Genomic DNA, 23801 nt, shown 5'->3' with positions numbered 1-23801 from the left:
AGATAAAAAAAAAAATGTATACGAGCACGTGATTACCGTTTTTAAATGATTATCAATTTATCATATTATAAGACATAATCACAGAGTAGATTCACTTCACAGGGTACTTTATTTTTAATAGTGGTTTTCTTATATTAGTATAAGAGCTAAATCCTCTAATAAATAATAATAAGCTATGTAAATATATGTTATAATTATTTATAGTTAGTATTTTAGTAGTCGGAATAGCACCGATTCAAGATTTCAAAGCTCGAAAGTCATGAATTAAATAATCGTTTACAAATTGTTGTAAAACCCCATAACATTTAAGTAAGTAATTTTGATTGTATCGGTATTAAGGAAAAATATTATTGAGATAAAAAAATAAATAATTTATCGGGGTATTATCCATGTCTACTTGAGTACCTAGTGGATATTATGATAAAGTGTATTTTTATTTGTTTAAAAAAAAAAAAAAGAAAAACTGAAGAATACAGCATTATATAAAAGTTCATATCACTCGTTCATAAAAACAAAAGTTGGAATTCTGACATAAATTATTGTCCAATCTCAAAATCTTAATTATACCCAAAATATTTTTTAAACTTATAAATTAAAAATTAATGCCTTTTTATGAAAATCATAATTATTAATGAACAAAATGATTTTCAATCAGGTCATTTTACAATTACAAATTAAACTATTTTCCAAAAGTCAATTATAGATCCATTTAAAGACAAAGCCCAAACTAATTTTATTTATACAAATCTTGAAAAGGCTTTAAACAGAGTTAATCATATACTGCTAATTTTGAAACTGAAAGCCTATGGATTTTATAATCCTTCACTTTCTTGGTTTAAATCCTTTTCACAATGGTATTTAATTTGTTAAATATGAAAAATATTAAATATCACATAATATTGGTGTTGCATTGGGTATCCCTAAATGAGGCCATTTATCACCATTGTTATTATTACTTTTTATTGATATCATCCCCAATAAATTCAATTATTCTAATTTTTTGTTATTAGTAGATAATCTCAAAATATTTGTCAAAATAATATTTTATTTCTTCAAAGTTGGTATAAATAAATTTCAAAAATGATAAATCTATAAATGTAGAAAAATGTGCTATTATTATTATTTTTTTTTTAAAGTTACATTCATTTTTAATTTTATCTTTAAAAATATTAAAATATCTTAGGTAAATTCAAGTTAAGATCTAGGTTTTACTTTTAATTCAAAACTCAATTTTAAACTTCATACCAACAACATTATTAACAAAATATTTGCTAGTCTAGAATTATTAAAAATAAATATAATAAAAATATTTATTAAAACATGTATGTAAAGACTTCCATTATTTACATTATTGTATTTTTCCTTGTATGCGCTCTCAATTAAAATATTTAAATGTAATATAGTATACTGACTATAATTCAAAATCAAAATCTCTCTCAAGTACAAAATATTTTTCTAAGATTTTTGTGTTTCCGATGTCAAATAAACTACAGAGTTCTTCATTCAGATTAAGTTATTGTTAATAGATTTTTCTTTATCACACCTTTGAATAAATATTTGAATTATTAAACATAAAATTATACAAATTATTAATTAATATTTTGATTGCTCAGAATTAATTGAACGATTTAGGTTCAAAATAATTTCTCATAACTCTATCTAAACTTCTACGCTATATACCAAATACATGTTATTTTCTCCTTCTAACATGTCTTAAAAAAATTCTATAAATGAAGATAACTCACTTAGAGATTTGTCTATGTATATTTATTACCTTTAATATTTTTATTTATTATTTTATTGTATTATATTATATTTGTATACACGCACTTTAATTTATTTTAAATAATCATGGTTAATATGTAATTGTCTTACATATTTAATATGTAAATGTAATTTTTTTTCTGTATTAAGCAATATTATTTCACAAAAATACTTATTTGTAATATACTACAGTGTATTTAAATTAAACATTGTTAAAAATACCTAATTATAACAATAATAATAGTTGAGTAAATAATTTTTTAGTATTTAATTATTTACACAAATGGTTTATTTTTTTATCTTCCAGTATGGCCAGTGATATTCCTAATGATTCGAATCAATTATTCGAAAATATGCAATCAATTAATAATAATAATAATAATAACAGAAGCCTTAGAGGATTATTTTTAGTGGGATTAACTGGTATGTATGCATATTTTTCTCTTGAGTACCTACAATGTTAGTGTTTCTTGATTTTTTTGTCAGTATTATAGGGTACCTATTTAAATCCTTTAAGCTTATATTTTGAAAAAACTTATACAAGTATTAATTATCAAACAATATTATAATTTAGATTATTGTTATTGGTATTTTAGGTGGTATTTCTATTGCCCTAAGCATAATTTGTTATCCGTTCATATCACCAGCTTTGCGGAAAGTATGTTTACCATATGTCCCAGCAACTAACTTACAAATCCAAAATGTTTTGAATGTAATCAAAGGACGAAAAGGGAAATTAATAGACCTAGGCAGTGGTGATGGAAGAATAGTATGGAATATTAAATATTTTTTAAACATTTATAGTTTTGTATACTTTTGTTTAATTATATCTATGTATTTTAACTTTTTAAAATAACTCCTTACATAGGTTATGAACACAGCAAAAGCAGGATTTGAATCAGTTGGTGTAGAGTTGAATTTTTGGTTAGTACTATATTCACGTTTGGTTGCAATGAAATCTAAAATTCAGCCTTCTCCAAAATTTATTCAAACAGATTTGTGGAAATATCATTTAGGACCTTTTACAAATGTTGTAATATTTGGTGTTGAAGAAATGGTTAGTATTAATTTAATATTTTTTATGAATATATGAAATATATATTCATACAAATAAATAATTACATTTAAAAATTGAGTAACTTTGATAAATTAAACTTGTCCATACTAGTGTAATTACATACTCAAGAGTTAAATATTAAGATAATTTATCAAACTTCAAGTTTTATAATTGAATTATACGTATATATAATTTATACTTAATTGTCTTAATAATATTACAATTAAAAAAATCAAAAATACATTTTTTTTTAGATGTTGGATCTGGAAAAAAAGTTTACTGCAGAATTATCTGAGGGAACAGTAATAGTCGCTTGTCGCTTTCCTCTCCCAAACTTAGAACCTTATTTAGTCATTGGTACAGGCATTGACAGAGTTTGGGCTTATAAAATATCTAAACCCAAATCATAATCTGTCAAAATATGTTTTTATATGTAATCATATTATTTATTATAGTATATTATTATATAGCTGACAAATGAATGTAACTTTATTTTTGTATAGTTAAATAAAAAATAAAATTTATGATTTGTGAACATTTCAGAACAAAAATAGTTATTGGATTTTTAATTACATTTTAAAAATGGATAAATTAATTCAACCACGAATCAATAACAACACTGTTTTTAAAATTTTAAATGGAATAATAATAATTTAATATAAAAATATATAATTTTATAATATTTAGTTTCTTCAGTTTTTTTACCTTTATAACTGAAACAGTAGGAGATTGAGTCTTAGGTTTAGATAACTCAGAATATTTATTAAAAATATTTTTAACTTTCTTTACTTATTATAATGAAAATAAATTATTAATTGATTGATATGTATTCTGTTAAATGTTATTATAAATATTTCACTAATAATTTATACTCAAAATTATGAATATAGTAGATATTAATGTAATTAACAGGTGCCTATTGGTTAATGATACATGTAATTAATATATATTATTTAAGCATAAAATTATCCTACAACTAAATATTTTAAATTAAATAAAAATAGGATCAAATCATTGTGTTCTTATTTTTTTTATTGTATAACAAGTTAATTAATAATAGCTTAAATAAATAACTTAAGTTAAAAAATACACGCAATTAAATGTCAATGGATATAACACTCTTATCGTCTTATTGTTAGAGATCACAGTAAAAAAAAAAAAAAAAAATGACTTTTGATGAAAAATTAAACACTATAAATTGAATATAGTAATGTCAATAATAATTTACAATTTTTACTATAGTTATTCTTTAAACAAAAAATTGGGCAATTAAATTAGCTAGTCCAATTAATGATATTGAAATGTGAAAAATGACTGATCCAAATGTTAAAAGATTGCGTCTTCTCTGTGATGATAAATGTAGCATGGTTGGTAATGTATATATGTATACAAATCCACAAATTGCTCCACTAAATCTAAGGAAAATATAGTAATTTATTTTTATGTACAGATTTAATTAAGAAGACAGTTACATAAACATAAAAATTTTCTAACCGTATTACTGTTCCTATATGTGGCATGAAAATTGCAAACAATATGCATATGAAAATTACAAAACAATTAAGTGCAATAACATGTAGAACACTAGGGTATATTGATAATTCAAGGGCTGCGAACACTTGTACTCGTAGCATGTATGATATCAAAGGGTAGACAGTCAATAATTGAAAGAATAGAAAAACTCTAGCAATAATACTAAAGACATCTGTTCTAGGAAAGTTGTTTAAAAAGTTCTGAAAAAAATAAAATTATATTAAAATAATTCACAGTATGTATTAAAGTGTATTAATAATGTTTTCCTCATCTTTTAGGTACCATAACTTATTTAGTCATTAATGCATCTGTAACTGATTTAATTATATAAACATTAGTAAAACTAAGTCACAGAAGAAATGGTTTTTAAGACTGTACTAGATTTTAATATTGTATGCAGCCTTGGTTGTTAATGAATTAATTTAAAAATTTGTTCAAGTCAAGATAATTAATTTTTAAATTTAGACTTAAATTAATGGTTGTTATATTTTAATAACATAGTATTCAAAATTATTTATTTATGTTTGTCTTTGAAAATTGCTAGTAGTTAGTAGTTAATAAAATTTACTGTATCTACTGACTACTAGTATCATTTAACATTAATATTAAGTCTAAGAGGACGTGAAATAAGTTTTATGTCTATCTTATAAACGTTCAGATGTGAAATATAGTAAATTTGCTTTCAGTAAAACCAATTTTGTGGTTTTAGCTATAATACTAAAATGAATTAATCTACAATGAAGGTAGGCATATGAATATTATTTGTGTTAGTACCTAAATTATTTACAACATTCCACAAAATGTTATGCAAACAACCAATTTTTAAAATATTGAAATGTAAAAATATTCACAACACTTAAAAATAAAATTAAAATATCGCACAAAAACAGATTAATTTACTCAAATAATATTAATGCTAACAATACGAAAATTTTTCTGCTGACGCAAATTTAATATTTAATATTGTAATTTGATTTGTTAAGACTGATATAAATGACAACATATACAGGTATGAAGTCCACTTAATAACATACAGTAATATAGATTAGGTTGGTTAATAATTAATGAGCTATGTTTGATTTGTAGAATTGAATCTGCTTATGTTACAATGTTACAAAAATATTCAACTATAGGAATGCCAATTTCTACTATTAAGAATTTAGAGATGAACTTAAAATAATTATTGTATTCTATGGAGCTGAATAAGTAATGTGCAATTTTTATTTTATCATAAATTGACCAATAGTTAATATAGGTAAATGTCTACAATTAGATACCATTGTTCCCGTTAAATTTTACTAGGTACCTACTAATTAAATCCTTTCAATATATACTATAGAACGTATATGTTTACTTCCATCATCTCAAAGACGTCTCAAACGCGGTTGTCCTCGCGATCTTATTAATTAATTATTAATTATTATAGGTATATTTAATTAATTAAATTCCATTTACAAATATTTGTATTATATTATATTCACTCATTTGAACTGTACTTAAATGTCTAATCAACTCTAAATATTATTACTCTTGTTATTATTAAAATTTCTCACGTTGAAATTGTCAAAAATATCGATTCAGTTAAGACGTAGATAGCCTACGTAGGCTATAAATGTCTTATTATAATATTAAAAAAAAAAAGTATGTAATGAAACAATTTTTTTAAAACTTGATTTTAAAATGTTCTTATTTCTTATTCAAATTTATGCTCATGAATTATATTATCTATAATAGAGTTTTAATATATTATATTACTTATATTATTATATAGTTTTGACGAACTCTGTACTTTGGTCGCACGAGTGTTCAATATAAAATAGTTCATACATTATTAATTTGTTGTAATATACTTACATCCTCGATACATGATTTAGCTAATGGAAAACACACGTAAAAAGTAATTCCAATCAATATGTACGTCAGAAGAACTAGAGTGAATGCTATTGATAGATCACGGCCCTAAATGTATTGAAAAAAATTTCACAGTTAGTATTTGATTTTCAAATAATGAATAATAATATAGTTACTTGCATTGTGTTTTTGATTTTCATTATTTCTCATTATTGTAATTATGATATTATGTATGAACATAGACAACGTGAGCATTCCAGATGTTGCAGGAAATGTGTTTTTATAAAATTCAGAATAATCCGTTAATCCTCCTATCGTTGGTGTGGACATATTTATTCCCCAACTATAGGATTTTATTATGACAAATATGAACAGATACAGCACTGCCAGAGTACCTAAAAAATAATTTAAATGTGTTTAAGTGATTCGTACATTTATACAGTGATAGTGATGTAGAGTGTTCTATTGTGATTTGTGATGGTCCCTGTCAATAAATGTATTCTTAGGTAACTATTCTTTTTATTTTTTTTTGATTATTTGTTTACATTATTTCTTACAGAAGTATAAATATGTTAAACTATTTTATACTAAATTACTCTATTAAAGCTGTGTTCAAAATTTGGAAATATGTAATTATAGGTATGTGTGTATTAATTAATAATAAGATTTTTATATTTTCCAGAAAAATTGTGCCAAGAAATTAAATAAATTTAAAAATTTTCAGTGACGCGTAAATTAAAACACACGTTTATATTTTCAAGTTGAAATACTTACAAGAACTAAAAAAATAATCGTGTTCATCCATAATATTATTCGGTAGTTATTTTCCAAATCAAATTAAAAGAAAACAAGTCATAAAAAAATATATAAAAAACAATTAGATAAATTTAAATCATCGACTTCTGGGACAAATATTACTGACTGATACGTGGAAACACCACGCGTGGAGTGGGATGTCCATTAATTTACCCAAAGAATTAAACTTCGTGAAAAACGTAGCTGATCTGAAGTTCAATAGCGGTGCAACGATTACGACAAGAAATATCGGTACAGTCGTGTTGAGATCCCAAATTTGTTCGTACAATGTCCACGGCCTGTTTGTGTTGGTTGTAGCATTTATATAGTTCGCATTGCTCGGACATATTGCTGAAATGAAACGATTGTGATTTATACCACTTATGTATAGGAACAATTTGAAAGGGATTCGGGGAGGGGGGGTGATTAGCACCCTCATAATTTATGGTATTTATAGGTCAACTGAAAAATAAGCGACTTCAGCACCCTTATTTTATAATATTATGCCATATTTGGTTTATGATCGTACTATACATAGATAAATAATGAATATCTGCAGTTATTGTTTTGCGTTTATCATTTACCACATTGAATTGCTCTTCTAAATTCCAGACACAGGCCATAGTCATAAATAAGGCTTAGATTTATATACATTTGTATGCTTTTTTGAATAGTCCAAAAAATAGCTAGATAAGCTACAAGTTTGATTTGTAGTCAACAGATCCATATATAAAGTTTTTTTTGCATATTTTGTCATTTTTAGATACCTATATGTACTGTGTATTTCTGTATTTTACGATTTTTTTCATTGCATGCATACGGTTTTTAAATGCAAATATGTAATATTTTGCTTATTTTAATTAAAATAACGTATTTATAGTTATATTTATAGTCCATGTAATTTGACAAAATTATTTTTTTATCTTGTCTGACACCTTTCAGGATGAGTAGTAATCTGTTATTGCGTAGATTTTAGTGAATTATACATTCATCGTGATCCATGTGTGCATAACTTTCATTCGATTTTATTTATTTATACTTAATGAAAATAAAAGACATTTTTTTTTAATAGATTTTTTTGCATATTTTTGTATATTTTTACATATTTAAAGTGCATATTTGAATGATAATCAGTAGATAAATGTATGCATATTTAATACATACCAACTTTATTGCTAAAAATATTGATCATTTGTTTAATAAGTATAAAAAAAAACCTATACTATTATACCGTTTATATCAAGTATAAACTATAAAGTACCTACCTATTTTAAATTTCGATAATATTATAATTTATGTTTAAATTTTAAATTATTAACGCAGTTTTGCTTCCGCTGCTGAATTTTGTTAATACCTACTTGTTCGAAAATATTTAAAAGAGACTTGACTGACAAAATTGATATAAATTGTGTTCAAAAATGGTCTTTTGCTAAACAAAAAAGAATTGAAATTTGAAAAATCAAAGAAATAATTAAAGATTTTATATTTTGTTATTTTGAAATAATAAATTATAAATAATTCATAGCCAAGTTGACAAGTTTCATATTATTTCTTCAATAAATGTTCTTTAATCAATAATCATTATTATAATATTAAGTAGGTACCCAAACTAATATTCAATATGTAATCAAATTTTAAAACTATACCTAATTTTATTTGTTAGTTTTTTTTCTAACTCATATTAAACTATCACTAATATTTTAAGCAGATCTTGATTCAGAAACAATTTTTTCTTAAACATTACTAAATCAAGCATTGTTTTTGATTATTTCTTCGAAGATTTTATGTTTTTTTTTTTAAATTAGTTTAAGTACATACCTTAATATACTTTTTTTATCAATTCATAATTTTTTAAGTTTAATCTCTACATTTTTTTAAAAATGAACTTAAAGCATTAACAAGACTTCAACTAGAACCTAAATCATCATTCAAATTCTTTATACTCATATGCTTTTTATTAAATTTAACATAAAAAAAAAGAAATCGATAGCATTAGTTAGATGAAACAGTCAATTAATATATAATATATATATATATAATTGTTTATAAACCTTAAATCTAATTTGACCTCAAGTTTGTAATTTTTGGTAGACTTTTAAATAATATATTTTAATGTTTTTTTTTTCAGATTTTGATACAAATATTTCTCAAATAGCATACATCTAATGTTTGTCAATTAATCACTCCCTCATCTCTATCCACCCATTACCACAGAGTCGGCAATTTTTTGGACGCCCTCCCCCCAAGGTTTTTATCTTAAAATCGCCTCTGATAATAATGTAGTTGAAATGTTGCATACGGTTTATTCGGAAGCATAAAATGAATTTAAATTTATATTATCCGACTTACGGTTAGTAGTGTTGAAGTCGAATGCCTTGGTGTTTTCGTCCGGAAAGAGCAAATCTGTAGCCGCGTCAAATATATTTATATTATGAGTATAAATTTATTAAACGGTCAAAATAATATTATGATTTTATTTGGAAAACAATACGATTTTGCCTTACCGTGAACATATCCGACCGAATAATATAAAAAATTTGACATCAATATCCAGTACACTATGTTGGCTCCTAGTAAAATTATGAACGAGAATAGTTTCGCTATGACTTCGGCCCAAGGACCCAATAAATTTTTGCTCAGTTGTGCTACTTCGCCGGTATCGTTTCCTTAAACAAACAAATGAATATCACAATATCAGAAAATGTGGTTATCATTGTTCAATCGCTTTTATTTAGATGATATTTGTCACATTTTTTATTTACACGACAATATAAATAGGTATAATACCTATTGTCGATAGGTTAGGTTATTGATTATTTTTTACCAGTTAATTTATGGATTATTAATAATTTAGCTGCAGACCATCAAATAATCATGGTTTTGAAAATTATTTACCGTGAAGTACTTGCACCTTAAGAATACGATTTGATGTGTATAAGCACAGTGCAGCTATAACGAACATTAGGAATAATCCCATCACTAGTCCTGCCCGTTCCACGCTCCAAGGCATTGCTAATAGGGATGTTCCCATTATCGTGTTCCATATTGCGAAACTAAAATCAAAATATTACATTATTTATACAGTATACTACCTATCTATCGAAAAAATATGTTTACAGAGTGATTCTACACTCATCATTGAGATATAATGTCGTCAATGTTTTGATAGTTTTAAAATTAAATACACGAGCTTGTATAGAAAAAAATCAAAAAAAAAATCTAACTATGATTGTTCATATTTTTCGCAACAATTTTAATTTAGGATTTTTATTTCCTTTGGGGTGAGAGGTAGTGGTGATAATTTGTCAAATTTAATTTAATATATATATATATATATATATATTGCCGGTTAAAAACTGTAGTTGCTACCGAAAACTGTAAGATTCAGCCAAATACCTCACGTTTTGTTTGGTCATGTCTATCGGCGAAATCTAATCAAGTGGCGAGTTCTAATTACTAATGGTATGCTGGATAAACATACATAGACTTCTACGATTGTCACTTGTTCTGTAGCTTATACCAAGGCAAAGGTGATCACTAGATCATATACTATACAGTAACGGCAATATATTATTTCTTAGGTTAATCTAAAGCCGGATTTTCTAGTTAATTCTTCTATTCCGTTTAAAGAGTTGAGTATATTAGTCTTGCATTAAATGACGTCTTAGAGACAATGGTGTGTTTTCTACGTATTAAATAACATAAGGAATACGACATGAGTGACATGACAACTAGTTGAGGAAAACCGGCTTTGAGAGCTATACCGTATTATCCTCGTTCATCAGATTATCTACCTATCTAATAACCGCACGTTCACATCGCCGTCCACAAGTGCGCATTATAACGACCTGATGCGATGGCATAATTTATAACGGAAGGTTAGACTTAGTCCGACGAAACGCATCACAAGTTTTCCAGGGATTACGTGTCACTCTGCGTCAATCTCAAAACGCACATCGCGGTCACCCCATATATTATTATATTCACAAGTTCCTCGTAAGTCGTAAGATAAATATTATATCTTATAGTAGTTAATACGCTTTTATAGTTGCTTTTACGACGATAAGTCGAATATTACATTTTTAAATTGTTGACTTCAAATAATGCATATTTGAGTATCGATGCACACGAATTGCGAACCCAAACAGTTAGACGAACCTTTTTGAACGAATTGCGTCTAGGACGTAATTCGTGTTACCTTTTGAGTTAATTAACACTTTTTTTGAGCTTTCCAGTGGTTTTCAAATTTATTTTTAATTTAGATATTTTTAAATTAAAAAAAAAATAATACCTAACTATAATAATAATTAAATATTTATCATTAACATAATATTGTTATATGAAAACTTGTTTTTAGTAGTTTGTACTTTCTGCAGGTCGAAGCTATACACGGCGTATTCGCCGCGTTTCAAACGCTACGTATTTTCAAACGCTACGCGTTTATTAAAAATAAAACAATGCATTTTTAGTTCGACGGACTACGCGGCGGAATACGTCATGTATAGCTCCGGCTTTATAGATATTTTCGATTAAAATATTACTATACGGACTTCCCAATTGATAAGTAACTATGGATTACTACAATATTACAAGATTATAGTAGTATAGACATCATAATTCATAATAAATAATTTTCACATTACCACATTACTGCAGTGATTAGGTGAATTTAGGTATGAAAAATAAAATTAGTAACACCAGAATTTAATACTTACATTATTTCGGAGTGGTCTGCGATCATATGCGCTGTTTAATATTAAATTAAATTTAAATTTAAATTGATAATATCATTAATTAAAATTATTTATTGGCTATCTTGTCGTATACGCTCTACTGTTTGATTGCACTCTACCGTTTTTACCATTCTAATTGTAATATAGTAATTATTTGTATTACACCATATATACATACGCAGGTGATAGGTACAAGCATTAATTTTATATACATATAAGTTGAACTATAGGAATATTTGGAAACCGTATTTTTAGATTTATTTTATTCCGACAAACATCGCAGTTTAGATAATTTTGAAGATAATAATATTACCTGGGCCGGCACGGATTACGATTACAATTTATAGATTATATATAGATACATTTATCGCATAATATATTTTCTACATTTACTAAAAGATTTTTAGAAATTAAAAAATTAGTAGCTGATTCTTCGTTTTGAATTATGATATAAAATTATTTTGAAAGCATATTGAAAAGTGAAAAAAAAACCGTGTAAACCCAAGAACTGTCGGCCAATGACTAAATACACGATCAAAAATTATATCATGCAGTAAAAGAGAGTGATAATCTTTATTAGCATTAAGTCACGATATTAAAGATCAATTGGGTAGTAGAGCGCTTACGACAAGCGTGCCTATTTATTTAAATGGAAAATGAATTTAGTATGTCAACAGTGTTAAGTGAAAAAGGCGAAGTATTAAAAGTTGTTAATGATTTTAAATTTGATTGTCACAAGAAATATTCAAATAGAGATATTAGATAGTGTACAAATAAAAACTGCAGAGCTTTTTTACGAATAGATGCTCAAGATAAAATAAAGGTTAGTTAATTTAATTCACAATCATAGCAAAATACTAATAAACAAATACTAAGTTACTTTGAAGAATTTAAAGTAATTAATCACGAAATAACCAAAATAGGTAAATCCTACATTTACTCCAAAAATAATTTATGTGGATTTTGAAAAGGCATAATGCCGTTAATAGAATACCTATGGCCAAAAAGTTTAATAAGAGGTTGTCGATTTCATCTCGGCCAATCATGGTGGAGAAAAATACAAGAACTAGACTTGGCTTCAGACTATATTCTAAATAATGAAATAGACAAGTACTTAGCATTGACATTTGGATTATCTTTCCTAGAACCACACGAAGTTGAAGATTTTTTTTTTCGTTTAAAATGTCTGCTATTCAATCAGACGAACACAAAACTATAGAATTTTCTAATTATTTAGTAGATACATACATAAGTGAAAATTAAATATTTCTTCCAAAGTTGTGGGCAGAAAAAAGTTCCAACACAAAGAATAACGAATGCATGCGGATATTTTCATTCTAAATTTAAAAAATGTTTTGATTCTTTTCACCCAAATATATATAAACTTATAAAAGTTTTAAAAAATATTCAAATTAATACTACAATATTAATAAGTAGTCTAGAAAAATAACGAGTAGGTACCTAGAAAATCAATAAGACAAAGAATACTATTTATAGAAAATGAATTAAACAATTAAACAATAATGAGATTACAATTAAAGACTATGTTAATACATTAGCCAATAAATATAAATACAGAAAATGGTATTATAATACTTTTACAATTATTCGATTTTAATTTATTTTTATAAATAAGTATGTTATTATGATTTTTTTTTTTATTTATTTCACAAACGCACATACACAATTTATACAATTTTGTACAATAAGCATATAGGATAAGGATTATATAACATGGATTTTTTTGAATAAGAAGCCACCCATTAGTGACATTTAGCTATTATGATTTAAAATTTATATTATTATAATATTATATTTTTACAATTCAATTTTAATTTTTTTTATTTAACTTGGTATATCTTTATTATGACAATATAGAAACCACTTACAATAATTAACTGTAGATGAAAAGGGTACACGAATTGCGTCCGGGACGCAGTTCGTTCAAAAAGGTTCGTCTATCTGTTTTAGTACGCAGTTTCGTGGTTATGTGTATCCCTTGAATATAGTGTTATAACTTATAACTAATAAGTATACGTAATTTATAGTATTAGGGTATCAATATTTGGGGGGAAGGGGTCAGAAAGGGAGGCATTTACGGCAATCTGATTTTAAAGGCAGCCCTATGATCCGGTGTCCGGTTGTTTCTGTTTAACTATTATTGGTGAAAAAAACATAACATGCCTATTTTTTTAATATTTCTTCTAAATATTATATTATGTAGGTACTGGGAATGATAAATTATTGTCACATCACAATGATAAATTGATTATTAATAAATAATAATTATTAGTTGGAATAATAGAATAAAAAGAACATCATTTTTATTGTCTGTACAACACTAATAATAATAATAATATGAATTATATTTAGAAATATTAGTAATCACAGTAATCATTTATCATAATCTCATAAAGTTAAATCACAGAATTGATTAAATTAAACCTATTTTGTGCAGTATAGATGTACTAATGTACATATTTTCAAAAATTAAAAGAAGATGTTAACTTAAAACACATGTTTGTTATTTGAAAAGGATTTTGGTGCAAAATATTATAAAACATGCAATAAGACAAAAGTAATTTGTTAAAAATGTAAGTAGAAACTGGGTTACGAGTGTAGTGAGAAGTTTATTTTTAAGTTGCTTTTTTAGGACGATCAAAACTTTTGTTCCCCTCTATTAAAAATTAAAACGATGATAACAGTACTTAGTACTCATCATGACTATTCGATTATCCGTGAATTTCTACATATGTTAAAATTCTTTCCTCAATACGTATTATATTTTTAGCAGTTAAACAGTTTATTAATTTCTTTTTTAAAGTTCCTTCTCTTACTTTATCCACTATCAACTTCCATTCTCCAATATCCGAAATAACAATATTTCGTACAATTTTTACTACCCTCTTCACGATTTTACCGTATACTTAGAATTAACATATTTTCGTATTTTTATATTGTGTATCTTTTTTTTTTTTATTATTAGCTACTAGTATAAAGTATGCTAGCGTAACAATAAAATAATGTAATTGTAATTTTTTTTACAGCTCTTAACTTAAATGTATTATATTTATTATTTGATAAGAAACAGTTATTTTACGGGTGAATATCCAATGTCGTAAAAATTTGAACTTCAAATGCTCATAAAAATTGAATTGACTTTCCAGTAATTTTTTTTATATACAGTAGAACCCTTCTAATCCGTCACTTACAGGACTGGGGGTGTGGTTAGAACGCGAAATAGGTCGGACTATTAGAATATACAGAAACATTTGAAGAAAAAATGTTTTCAAATTTATTTTTTAAATTATTTTAAATTACGCAAATATATTAAATTATTTACTACATGATATATATAATACAAACAATTTGAAAGATTAATTGAATTTGATTAATTACTTTTAAAAAATTCAGTAATGGATTTTTGTGTGAAATTCTAGATTTAGTAAGCTGGCAATTAATTTTATAAATATATCTAACTATATACTATAAATTGGAAAATCTAAATGCACATATTTTTAAAAAATTCATATCAATATACTATGGTCGGATCAACCGGAGTAGTGGACTATCCGCGGGCGGACGATAAGGGTTCTAATGTATATAAACTTTCATAAAAACAAAAGCTTATGAATTTCCTACGAAAAAATAATTTGTTAATTTTCGCAATTTTTTTTTAATTTTACCAAGATTTTACTTTAAACACTTATAAAAAAATATTATGACTATAGATTACACTAGTGGCTCTCAAACTGTGCTCTACAGAGTCCTCGGGCTTCGTGAGAGTAGGTATAGTCAATAGGAGCTCCATGACTCCATGGCAACATCTGTATTAATTAAATTCAAATTATCATTATATATATATATATTGATTGGTTGATGGTATTATTGAAGAATTTTATTAAATATATGAAGAAATTAAACAAAATTCAAATGAAATACTATCGTCATTGACCACTGGATTCATTTATAAAAATGTATTTGATAAATTATCATTAACAAATTTCTGGCGTCATAGTAGTATCTATTACTAACGAAATAACAAATATCAATCTTTGACTAAAAAACTATACTAACACTTATTCTCTTTTCAATAACATATCTGTGCGAAACAGGATTTTAATTTTATTCATAAATGAAAACAAAATATCACAATTAATTAATTAATGCTTAAGCGCATCCAATTCTAGTCTATCAAGCCAAGTATTAAAATACTGATCAATGAAAAAAGCCAACATCATAGATCGCATTAAAATTATTAAATATTAAAATTTATAAATTACTAAAACAAAATATTCTTTTTCTCCTATTAAATTAATTCAATGTTTTGTATACAAGTACATATGCAGTACTTGTATTTTAAAGAAAAAAAAATTAAAGAACAAAAATTTACGATTAACATAATTTTATATGAATTATTTTTGTCTTAAATAAATATTCCTGATTTTTGGGGCTCCATACACTTTTTAAGAACATAAGGGTTCCGCGATTCGAAAAATTTGAAAACCGCTGGATCACACAATTCCTAATGACTATAAGTAGCCCAAAATTGTCGAGAAGTTTTTTTAAGATATTATCGTAAATAAAAAATGGTAATATACACGTTTGGTGAAAATTTTAAATATCTATGGTTAATTGTTTTTAAGTTATATCTACATGTGTTGTTCGTGTCTTTCAAACATACTACACGAAAAATTTATTTTCAATAGAACCGATTTTGCGTTAACTTAAATATTACAGAAAATTGTCTTATTATCAGATTAATAAGTAAAAAAATGATCTGTTATCTCCTGTCAGTTGTTTATGATATTTTAATTTTTAAGCAAGTTATGAGCTTTTTTATATTTCAGTATTATACATACTTATTATTTGTTTAAAAACTAAAATACCGTACAAAACTGACGAGTGATAACAGATAATGTTATTACCTATTTAAGTTCGAATTGTTTAATAATAATTCGATTCGCTCAAATGTTCAGGTTAACAACACATAATCGTTTCTACAGAAAGCAAATGACGTACTATACTATACGTTTTTCAAGATGGCTACAACACTTTCGGGTGTAACATCCTTTAAATCTAGCTCTATACTTCTACAACACTTTTTTGCTAGTCTCGCGGTAAATATATGCCTTTGACCTTGGGTGTAGGTTATAATGATATTCATGACAATTACCTTTTATGATTCAATTTTAATGACCAACTCAGTCCATAATATAATACTGTATTTTTATTTTTTAAATTCGAGTGTTCTCTATATAAGTACTGCTCATTAATTCATTAAGCTATTACCTAAATTATATATATACATATATATATATATAATATATATTTAAACCCTGTAACCGCTAATATTTTGCGGGTTGTTGAACCTCACGTTTGCAGACCCGGCGTACACGAGGGGCAACGACCCCAGACTCTCCAGGGTTAGTTTGGCAGATCAATAAACCCCATTTCGCCACCGCCACTGTCTACGTTAGTCTCGGGGAACCGCGCGCATTCCGTCGCCGACGTCGCACCGCAGCTTTACTTCCATTCATCGAGAGCCGGCCGGCCGGCCGGTCGGCGGTCACTATTATATAGGTATATTAACATACATACAATATACTAGACATGCTTGTTTACAAATTCCATCACTCTTCGATCACGGTAAAAAATATATAGATTATCTCGATCAGTGTCTACATTTTTAACGATGTCTATCTCTATCTCGTCAGCCCTCCATCTCTAAAATATATACAACATAATCGTTCGTTTGAACACAACCTCGGCGGGGATGACACTGCAACAGCAGACGTCAGATTGCATCGAATAGTAAGGTAATGCACACGCGCATAAATATTAACTGATGTAGAGTAGTCAGTAGACGTGTGTATAATTTAATTAGTATATAATAATTTAATATATTAACCATGAAACACACGTAATATATTATATGTGTGTATATGAATAGTGAACGCGTGGAAAATCGTATATGATTTTTAAACCCCTTGGATTAAATTCTAAATGTTGTTTTTGACCTAACTTTACACGCATGATTTGAACACGCAACTCACGTAACACTCGAATGTACTACTATGTCTTAAATGTAGACTCAATATAAGCATTATATTATATGTGTTGGTAAATTTAATAGACGACACTGCATGTCACCACGTGCAGCAAGTTGCAATGACGGATGTCCGTAAATATTGTAATATATATTATATGTATATAATAATTATAATATAATGGTAAAACGTTAAGTATTTTTAAAAATATTTATTATACGTTATAAAACGTAAAATACGTTTAAAACATTGGTTTCATTATTAATATTTTATGAAATATGACGAACAATCGAAAAGATAATTTAAAAATTCCATTAGATCTTTTTAATTCTACAAAATGTGTGTCGTATAGAATATGTTAAAAATATTTGAACTGTCATTTGTTGCTTTACATAAAACATAATTAATTAAATAAAATTCTAATGATTAATACTTAATAAACATGTATGATAATAAAATCTAATATTAAAAATAAATACTTACATGGTAATTAAACTATTTTGGGTGTATGGCTCATTGGTAATCTGTAAAATATTAAAAACATTTTTGTTAATTTAATAAGTGGCACAATGTGATATTTTAAAAACTAATAACTACTACGATTGTAAAAATATTCATTAAAATAAAATTTTTAATCTATTTAGTTTAAAATTATAAAATTATAATATACTCATTGGCCAAATAGTATTATTGATTTAAAAAAAAAAAAGTTATACATATAATTATATCTATATAATATGTGTAAATAACTTAAATCCTTATCATTTAAATATATTATGTTATTTTTAATTCTAATCAGAGCAATGACTGTATACTAACTTATGGGTTATTTAACAATGATGTATGTTATATTTTTTATTTTTATGTTTGTATCCGTCATTACATTTTGAAACAGTGAAAATGTTTCAATCTTCAGCTTTAAAATGGGGTTTTAGTATGGAATTGGTTTAAATTTGTAATATTGAGAAATAGGAGAGTTAAAATTTAAAAAAATATACTTTTGGATATTACGGAAAATGGAAATATTTACGCAATTGTAACTTAAAAACAAATTACTTTAGGTACTTAAAATGTTTACTGAATATTAGAATTTTTTATACTATTTGTATCTTGGATTTTTTTTAAATATATAAAAATTTGAAATCTTTAAATTTTTCGATTTCTACTAATATATTTTTTTACCGTGTGAAAAAGCCTGAATATTTAACACAAGATTTCATATAAATAAATTATTCATAGAGCAATTACTAAGAAATTTCTTAAAATACATCTACATGGTTTTTTTTCTTATATATAGGCATTAGAGTATTAAATTTTGACAAGATTGGATATTTAAATGAAAAATCGCTGTAACTGTAAAAATATTTATCGTAGAGAATTAGGAACTCTTTTCTATTACTTTTATGTATTTTTCTATTGTTTTTTATAAATAATAAAATTTTCAAAATATTTAGGATAATTTAAAATTATTTTTATCATGAATCTATTATTTTACATCTTTCTACGTGATATTGTCTAAAAATATATAAATGAGTATTCACAATCTGTACTTTAATGTTTCGACAGCAAATAAATTGTATAAACTTCAATAAACAATTAAAATTCAGGAGGGAGTTCCACACTTTGAGAGGTTTATAATAATTTATTTAATTGAGGTTAGGATTTAAATGGTACGGACATCTATTTTTAATTGAGGATTTTTGGAATGTATTCACTAGCAAAGGTGGAAACTAAACAGATATGAAACTGATTCGAATATTAATTCTTTGCGTAATTTGAGACGTATTTTTGTACAGATTTTATTTATCAAAAGAAGAATGTTTGAAATAACTAAATTTTTCGTATTTGGTAAGGCTAAGCACATCTTCATATTCAAATACCGTAAACTCAGACTTTTACATTAATTTATATTAATAACTTGTTGTTAATTGACAGTTTTGATTTAGGAATTGATCGTATTAGATGTATTCTGGTGTTTAGCTTTAGCACCTTTTTTTGTTTTTAAATACGAACCCTAGGATAAAATAATAAATAATTATTACATAATATATGCAATATTTTTAGTAAAATTTAGATCAACATAACATATTATTAATAACGATAAAAATATAAAGTAAAAATAATGATCTAGTTGGTACATTGCAGGAAGGGTCAAAAGTAAAACATTCCCAGTATTTTTTTTTATTATCAGGAAAAACAAAAAAATCAAGGAGAAACGGAATTCTTACGCAAATTCACTGACAAAATTAATTATTTAAACGATAAATATCGATGTTTCCTCTTTTAATAGCTTTTATAATCAACAAAAATATCGATGTTGATTTTTATTTTTTTGTTACAATTTATAAACATTATTTGTAGGAAGTAAAAACTTTTTTGTGTAATAAATTATTATGAATTTTACCGTACGCAATGATATTTTTGATTTATTTTAAGATATTATCTATTTATACTATGAATATATTGTTACTGTATTATGATATTTACAGAAAAAGTTATGATAAATTTCAAATCATATAAGTTGATATAATAGGTTTTAAGTATATATTACTAAAATAATTACCTAGATATACTGATGGACGTTTTCGCTCAGATTCGTTTTTAGGCCTATTCAAAACTCAAAAAAGTTTGAATATTTTTAAATTTTATCTTAAATATAAAATTGCAATACTAAAATTTGGTATAAATTTCAAGTTTCTTACGTTTTTGAATTATAACAAAATAAAGAAATTAATTTAGTAAAAACTGGTTTAGCGTGAATATTCGTGATTTTCCTTAATTTGTTTTTTGTTTTTCTCAATTATAAAAATAGTACAAGAAAAATTTTGATTTTTACCTTTTTGAATTATCAACTTGATTCAATTTTCTATCAGAAACCAACCCCATTTTGAAAATCGAAGTATTTTATCGACTACGTATTGTGTACTCAAACACAATTAAAAAAAAAATCATTGTAAAATCGATGTATTTATCATTCCACTCAAAATTTAAAATAAATCTATGTATTAATGTATTATGCATAGTGTATAAATATATAATATCTTAAACTAAATCAAAAATATAACTGTGTTTAGTAAAATTTATAATAATATAAATTACGTTAATGTTTAAGTTCTCATAAATAAAGTTTTTGATTTTTAAACAAATAATTAATATAGTTATTTATCATTAAAACCCGTAATTTAGATTCAGATTAGGTGATACTGCTAATATTTTGTGTCTTTAAGACTTTAAGTATTTTATATGTTATCATTCATCAAACTTCTTTATTATATTGTTATACTTTGTTTTATTTTATATTTTATAAATATTTTTATTTTTTTTTTAAGAAATGAATAAATAAAAAAAAGATATTTATAAATTCATAAAATGTTATGCCTTACAATTAATATTAAATATTATTATTAGTAAATTAATGCTTACAGCATAACTTTATAAAAAATATTTTCTTTTCTTTAAGAATATAAAAATTAAACCATAGCAAGTGGCTATTGAAATTATAAAATTATAATATAATCTGTTATATAAGAATAAAGGTTTTGAATTAAAAAACATAAAATAAAATGTATAAATATTTTCTCTTTCAATCGATTCGAGATCAAAAATCACCACAAAAAATGAAACACGATATTATTTTCAAGGATATATATCATATTTCTGTTTATAATACTCGATAATACCTACCTCATATTATCATATTATGATATAAAATACTATATATATATGGAGATTGATTATAGTATAAATATTAGGTAGGCACTATACTAATACTAACATTTTAGTTATTATAGCGAATGAACATCATCGATTTATAAAAGTAAAACGTAACAAATTTTTTGCACACATAGGTAGTAAATATAAATTACATCATATATTTGTTTTAAATTTAGTTGTTGTGATAAAAAATAGAATGCCTTGACTCTACTAAAAATGGCTTTAAATGTATTATTTTATTTAAATATATTTTATTCGTAAATTTTAATTTACCTACATAAAACGCATGTATAACAAACATTAACAATCAGTTTATTTATAACTAGGTACCTAGTACCTACGAATATAGGTACCGTTATAATTTACAAATTATAAATGCCAACCAAAATAAATACGAAATATAAAATGTTAGATTAAAGTAATTATTATAAAAACCATTAAAAATATTAGTAATTAATTAATTTTAACGATAGTATTATTTAATTCTCCTTACTGTTATTATTATTTTTTTTTTTATGTACTTAATTTCTTAACTTAAATATACTTTTATTAATTATTAATTTTCAGATTATACAAAATTGTATACCTACTTGAAAATGAAAAATTTAAACTTACTGTATCTCCTAATGGAATGTAAGGTTGTAATTTTCGATAAAATTTTGGCCTGTTTATTATATCATAGTCCAAACTAAATGACCTGAAAATTAATTACATTCATGTTACAAGTTTAACAAATGACTACTATATTTACTTAGAACATGTATTTAACAATGTATCTGAATGTCGAGCATACCTCAAGTAATACGGATAAAGTAATTCATTGGCCTTTGATGGAGTAGCTGATGTTTTATTATTCTCTAAATCGCTGTTTTCCGAATCATATTTGAATATAAATCCATTATCTCTGAAAAAAAAATAGAGCTGTCATATAGATTATTGGTATACTTATACTATAGTACATAATAAAAATGATGAACTTACGCTATACTTGTTCTGCTTAAATCTGAATTTAATAATGGTTGATTTTCACAATCTGTAATCATAGACTTAGCTCTGGGTCTGCTAGACCTTTTAAACGATTTTTTAGAAACTCGACCCATTGCTTTTAAATGTTCATAATAAAAACAAATAGGATGGATGTTTTAACAATAAAATTAAATTTATTTACTCCACATGGTTTCATATCTAACGCACTTGTAAGACTCACTCGGAGCTATGTCTTTTATTTTTCCATTTATTTTATTGCTACTGTACATGTTGTTTGAATCTTATCAACATCAACAATGATCCTTGAACCTTATTCACCTTGTTCTCGTAGCCTACTTTATGGAAACACATGCATCTATGTTATTATACTATAGTAGACCGTTTATAATTTTCGGGCAAAAGATGTATATCGTTTAAATAAATCAGTTTGGTCAAAGGCGCAAAAAAGAAGGCGTGGCTTAAAAACAGAAGATAATAACAATGCTTATGCAAAAAATGAGATTGAAAACAAGGCCAAATTCAATTTAATAATTAAAGTCAGTAGTCAGCACCAAATACCAATTTACATACATATTTAATATAATGTATAGTTTCTTTATACATTAAACATTTGTATGATAAACATGTAATTGCTAATTATTTTTAAGGTACGTATAAGTGTGTATTTGCTAATGTATTTTATGCAATCTTAGATATTATTGTTAAATGATTTTCATGGCCAATCAGTCAATTCGATATTTATAGATGCTGAATAACATGTTATCAACATATCCCGTTAATATTTAGGTGCATATTTTAACGTAATATATATTAGCCAATATCAATAGCTCATATAACCTAATTAGTCAAATCGTATAGTACCTATGTTTGGTGTAAAATAAAGTCATCGCATAAACTATACAAGCATGTAGCTAAAAACAATAAGCAGATAAATAAATAACATATAACTTTAATATTATTTAAAGAATAGGTTCACTTGACACTTGTTATACTTTTTGTTAGTCAATTAAAACATTAAAAAAATAGTAATTATTTAGGTACTTACATCCAGCAGCTTAGATTCTATGTTATATACAATATGCATACACAGTTATTAAAGTAATAATACTATAATAATATATACTGTTGTATATTAAATTTAAATTGTTGAAAGATACAACAGCCATAGTGCACCATAGTTCTATATAGTATTTAAAAACGCGTGTGATACAAGGTGTTTGTATACAAATACTGTGGTTTGAAACTAGTTTGACAATCTATTAGAGTGAAGTAACGTCCGGCATATATCATATATGCGACATGGTGTGGATGGAAAAC

The 23801-nt window shown here is 25.3% G+C and overlaps 2 protein-coding genes across 3 annotated transcripts; one reads left to right on the top strand and one right to left on the bottom strand.

The window, feature by feature from the left end:
- Nucleotides 1-115: 115 nt before the first annotated feature.
- On the top strand, nucleotides 116-3278 carry LOC112603855 (protein N-lysine methyltransferase FAM173B). The gene is made up of 5 exons (XM_025352645.1): nucleotides 116-309; nucleotides 2072-2187; nucleotides 2361-2533; nucleotides 2633-2821; nucleotides 3076-3278. Exons 2-5 carry the CDS (start codon nucleotides 2073-2075, stop codon nucleotides 3229-3231), a joined length of 633 nt encoding a protein of 210 aa, XP_025208430.1. The 5' UTR covers nucleotides 116-309; nucleotide 2072; the 3' UTR covers nucleotides 3232-3278.
- Nucleotides 3279-3865: 587 nt separating this feature from the next.
- On the bottom strand, nucleotides 3866-23789 carry LOC112603852 (sodium-coupled neutral amino acid transporter 9-like). Of its 2 annotated transcripts, XM_025352639.1 has the most exons (13): nucleotides 23530-23789; nucleotides 22479-22819; nucleotides 22291-22401; nucleotides 22113-22194; nucleotides 18267-18307; nucleotides 9896-10053; nucleotides 9505-9666; nucleotides 9350-9403; nucleotides 7175-7351; nucleotides 6386-6600; nucleotides 6209-6313; nucleotides 4316-4554; nucleotides 3866-4236 (listed from the first exon to the last, which is right to left on the bottom strand). In XM_025352639.1, the coding sequence occupies exons 2-13, from the start codon at nucleotides 22595-22597 to the stop codon at nucleotides 4071-4073; spliced, it is 1629 nt and encodes a 542-aa protein (XP_025208424.1). In that variant the 5' UTR covers nucleotides 22598-22819; nucleotides 23530-23789; the 3' UTR covers nucleotides 3866-4070. The 2 variants fall into 2 exon arrangements, with proteins under 2 accessions (XP_025208424.1, XP_025208425.1); XM_025352640.1 differs by lacking the exon at nucleotides 23530-23789 and having other exon boundaries at nucleotides 22479-22955.
- Nucleotides 23790-23801: the final 12 nt, after the last annotated feature.

Source organism: Melanaphis sacchari, unplaced genomic scaffold (assembly GCF_002803265.2).
Source record: "Melanaphis sacchari strain LSU unplaced genomic scaffold, SCAv2.0 Contig111_pilon_pilon, whole genome shotgun sequence".
Taxonomy (NCBI): domain Eukaryota; kingdom Metazoa; phylum Arthropoda; class Insecta; order Hemiptera; family Aphididae; genus Melanaphis; species Melanaphis sacchari.
The sequence above is the reverse complement of the archived record's forward strand: the minus strand, read 5'-3'. Positions and strand labels throughout refer to the sequence as shown.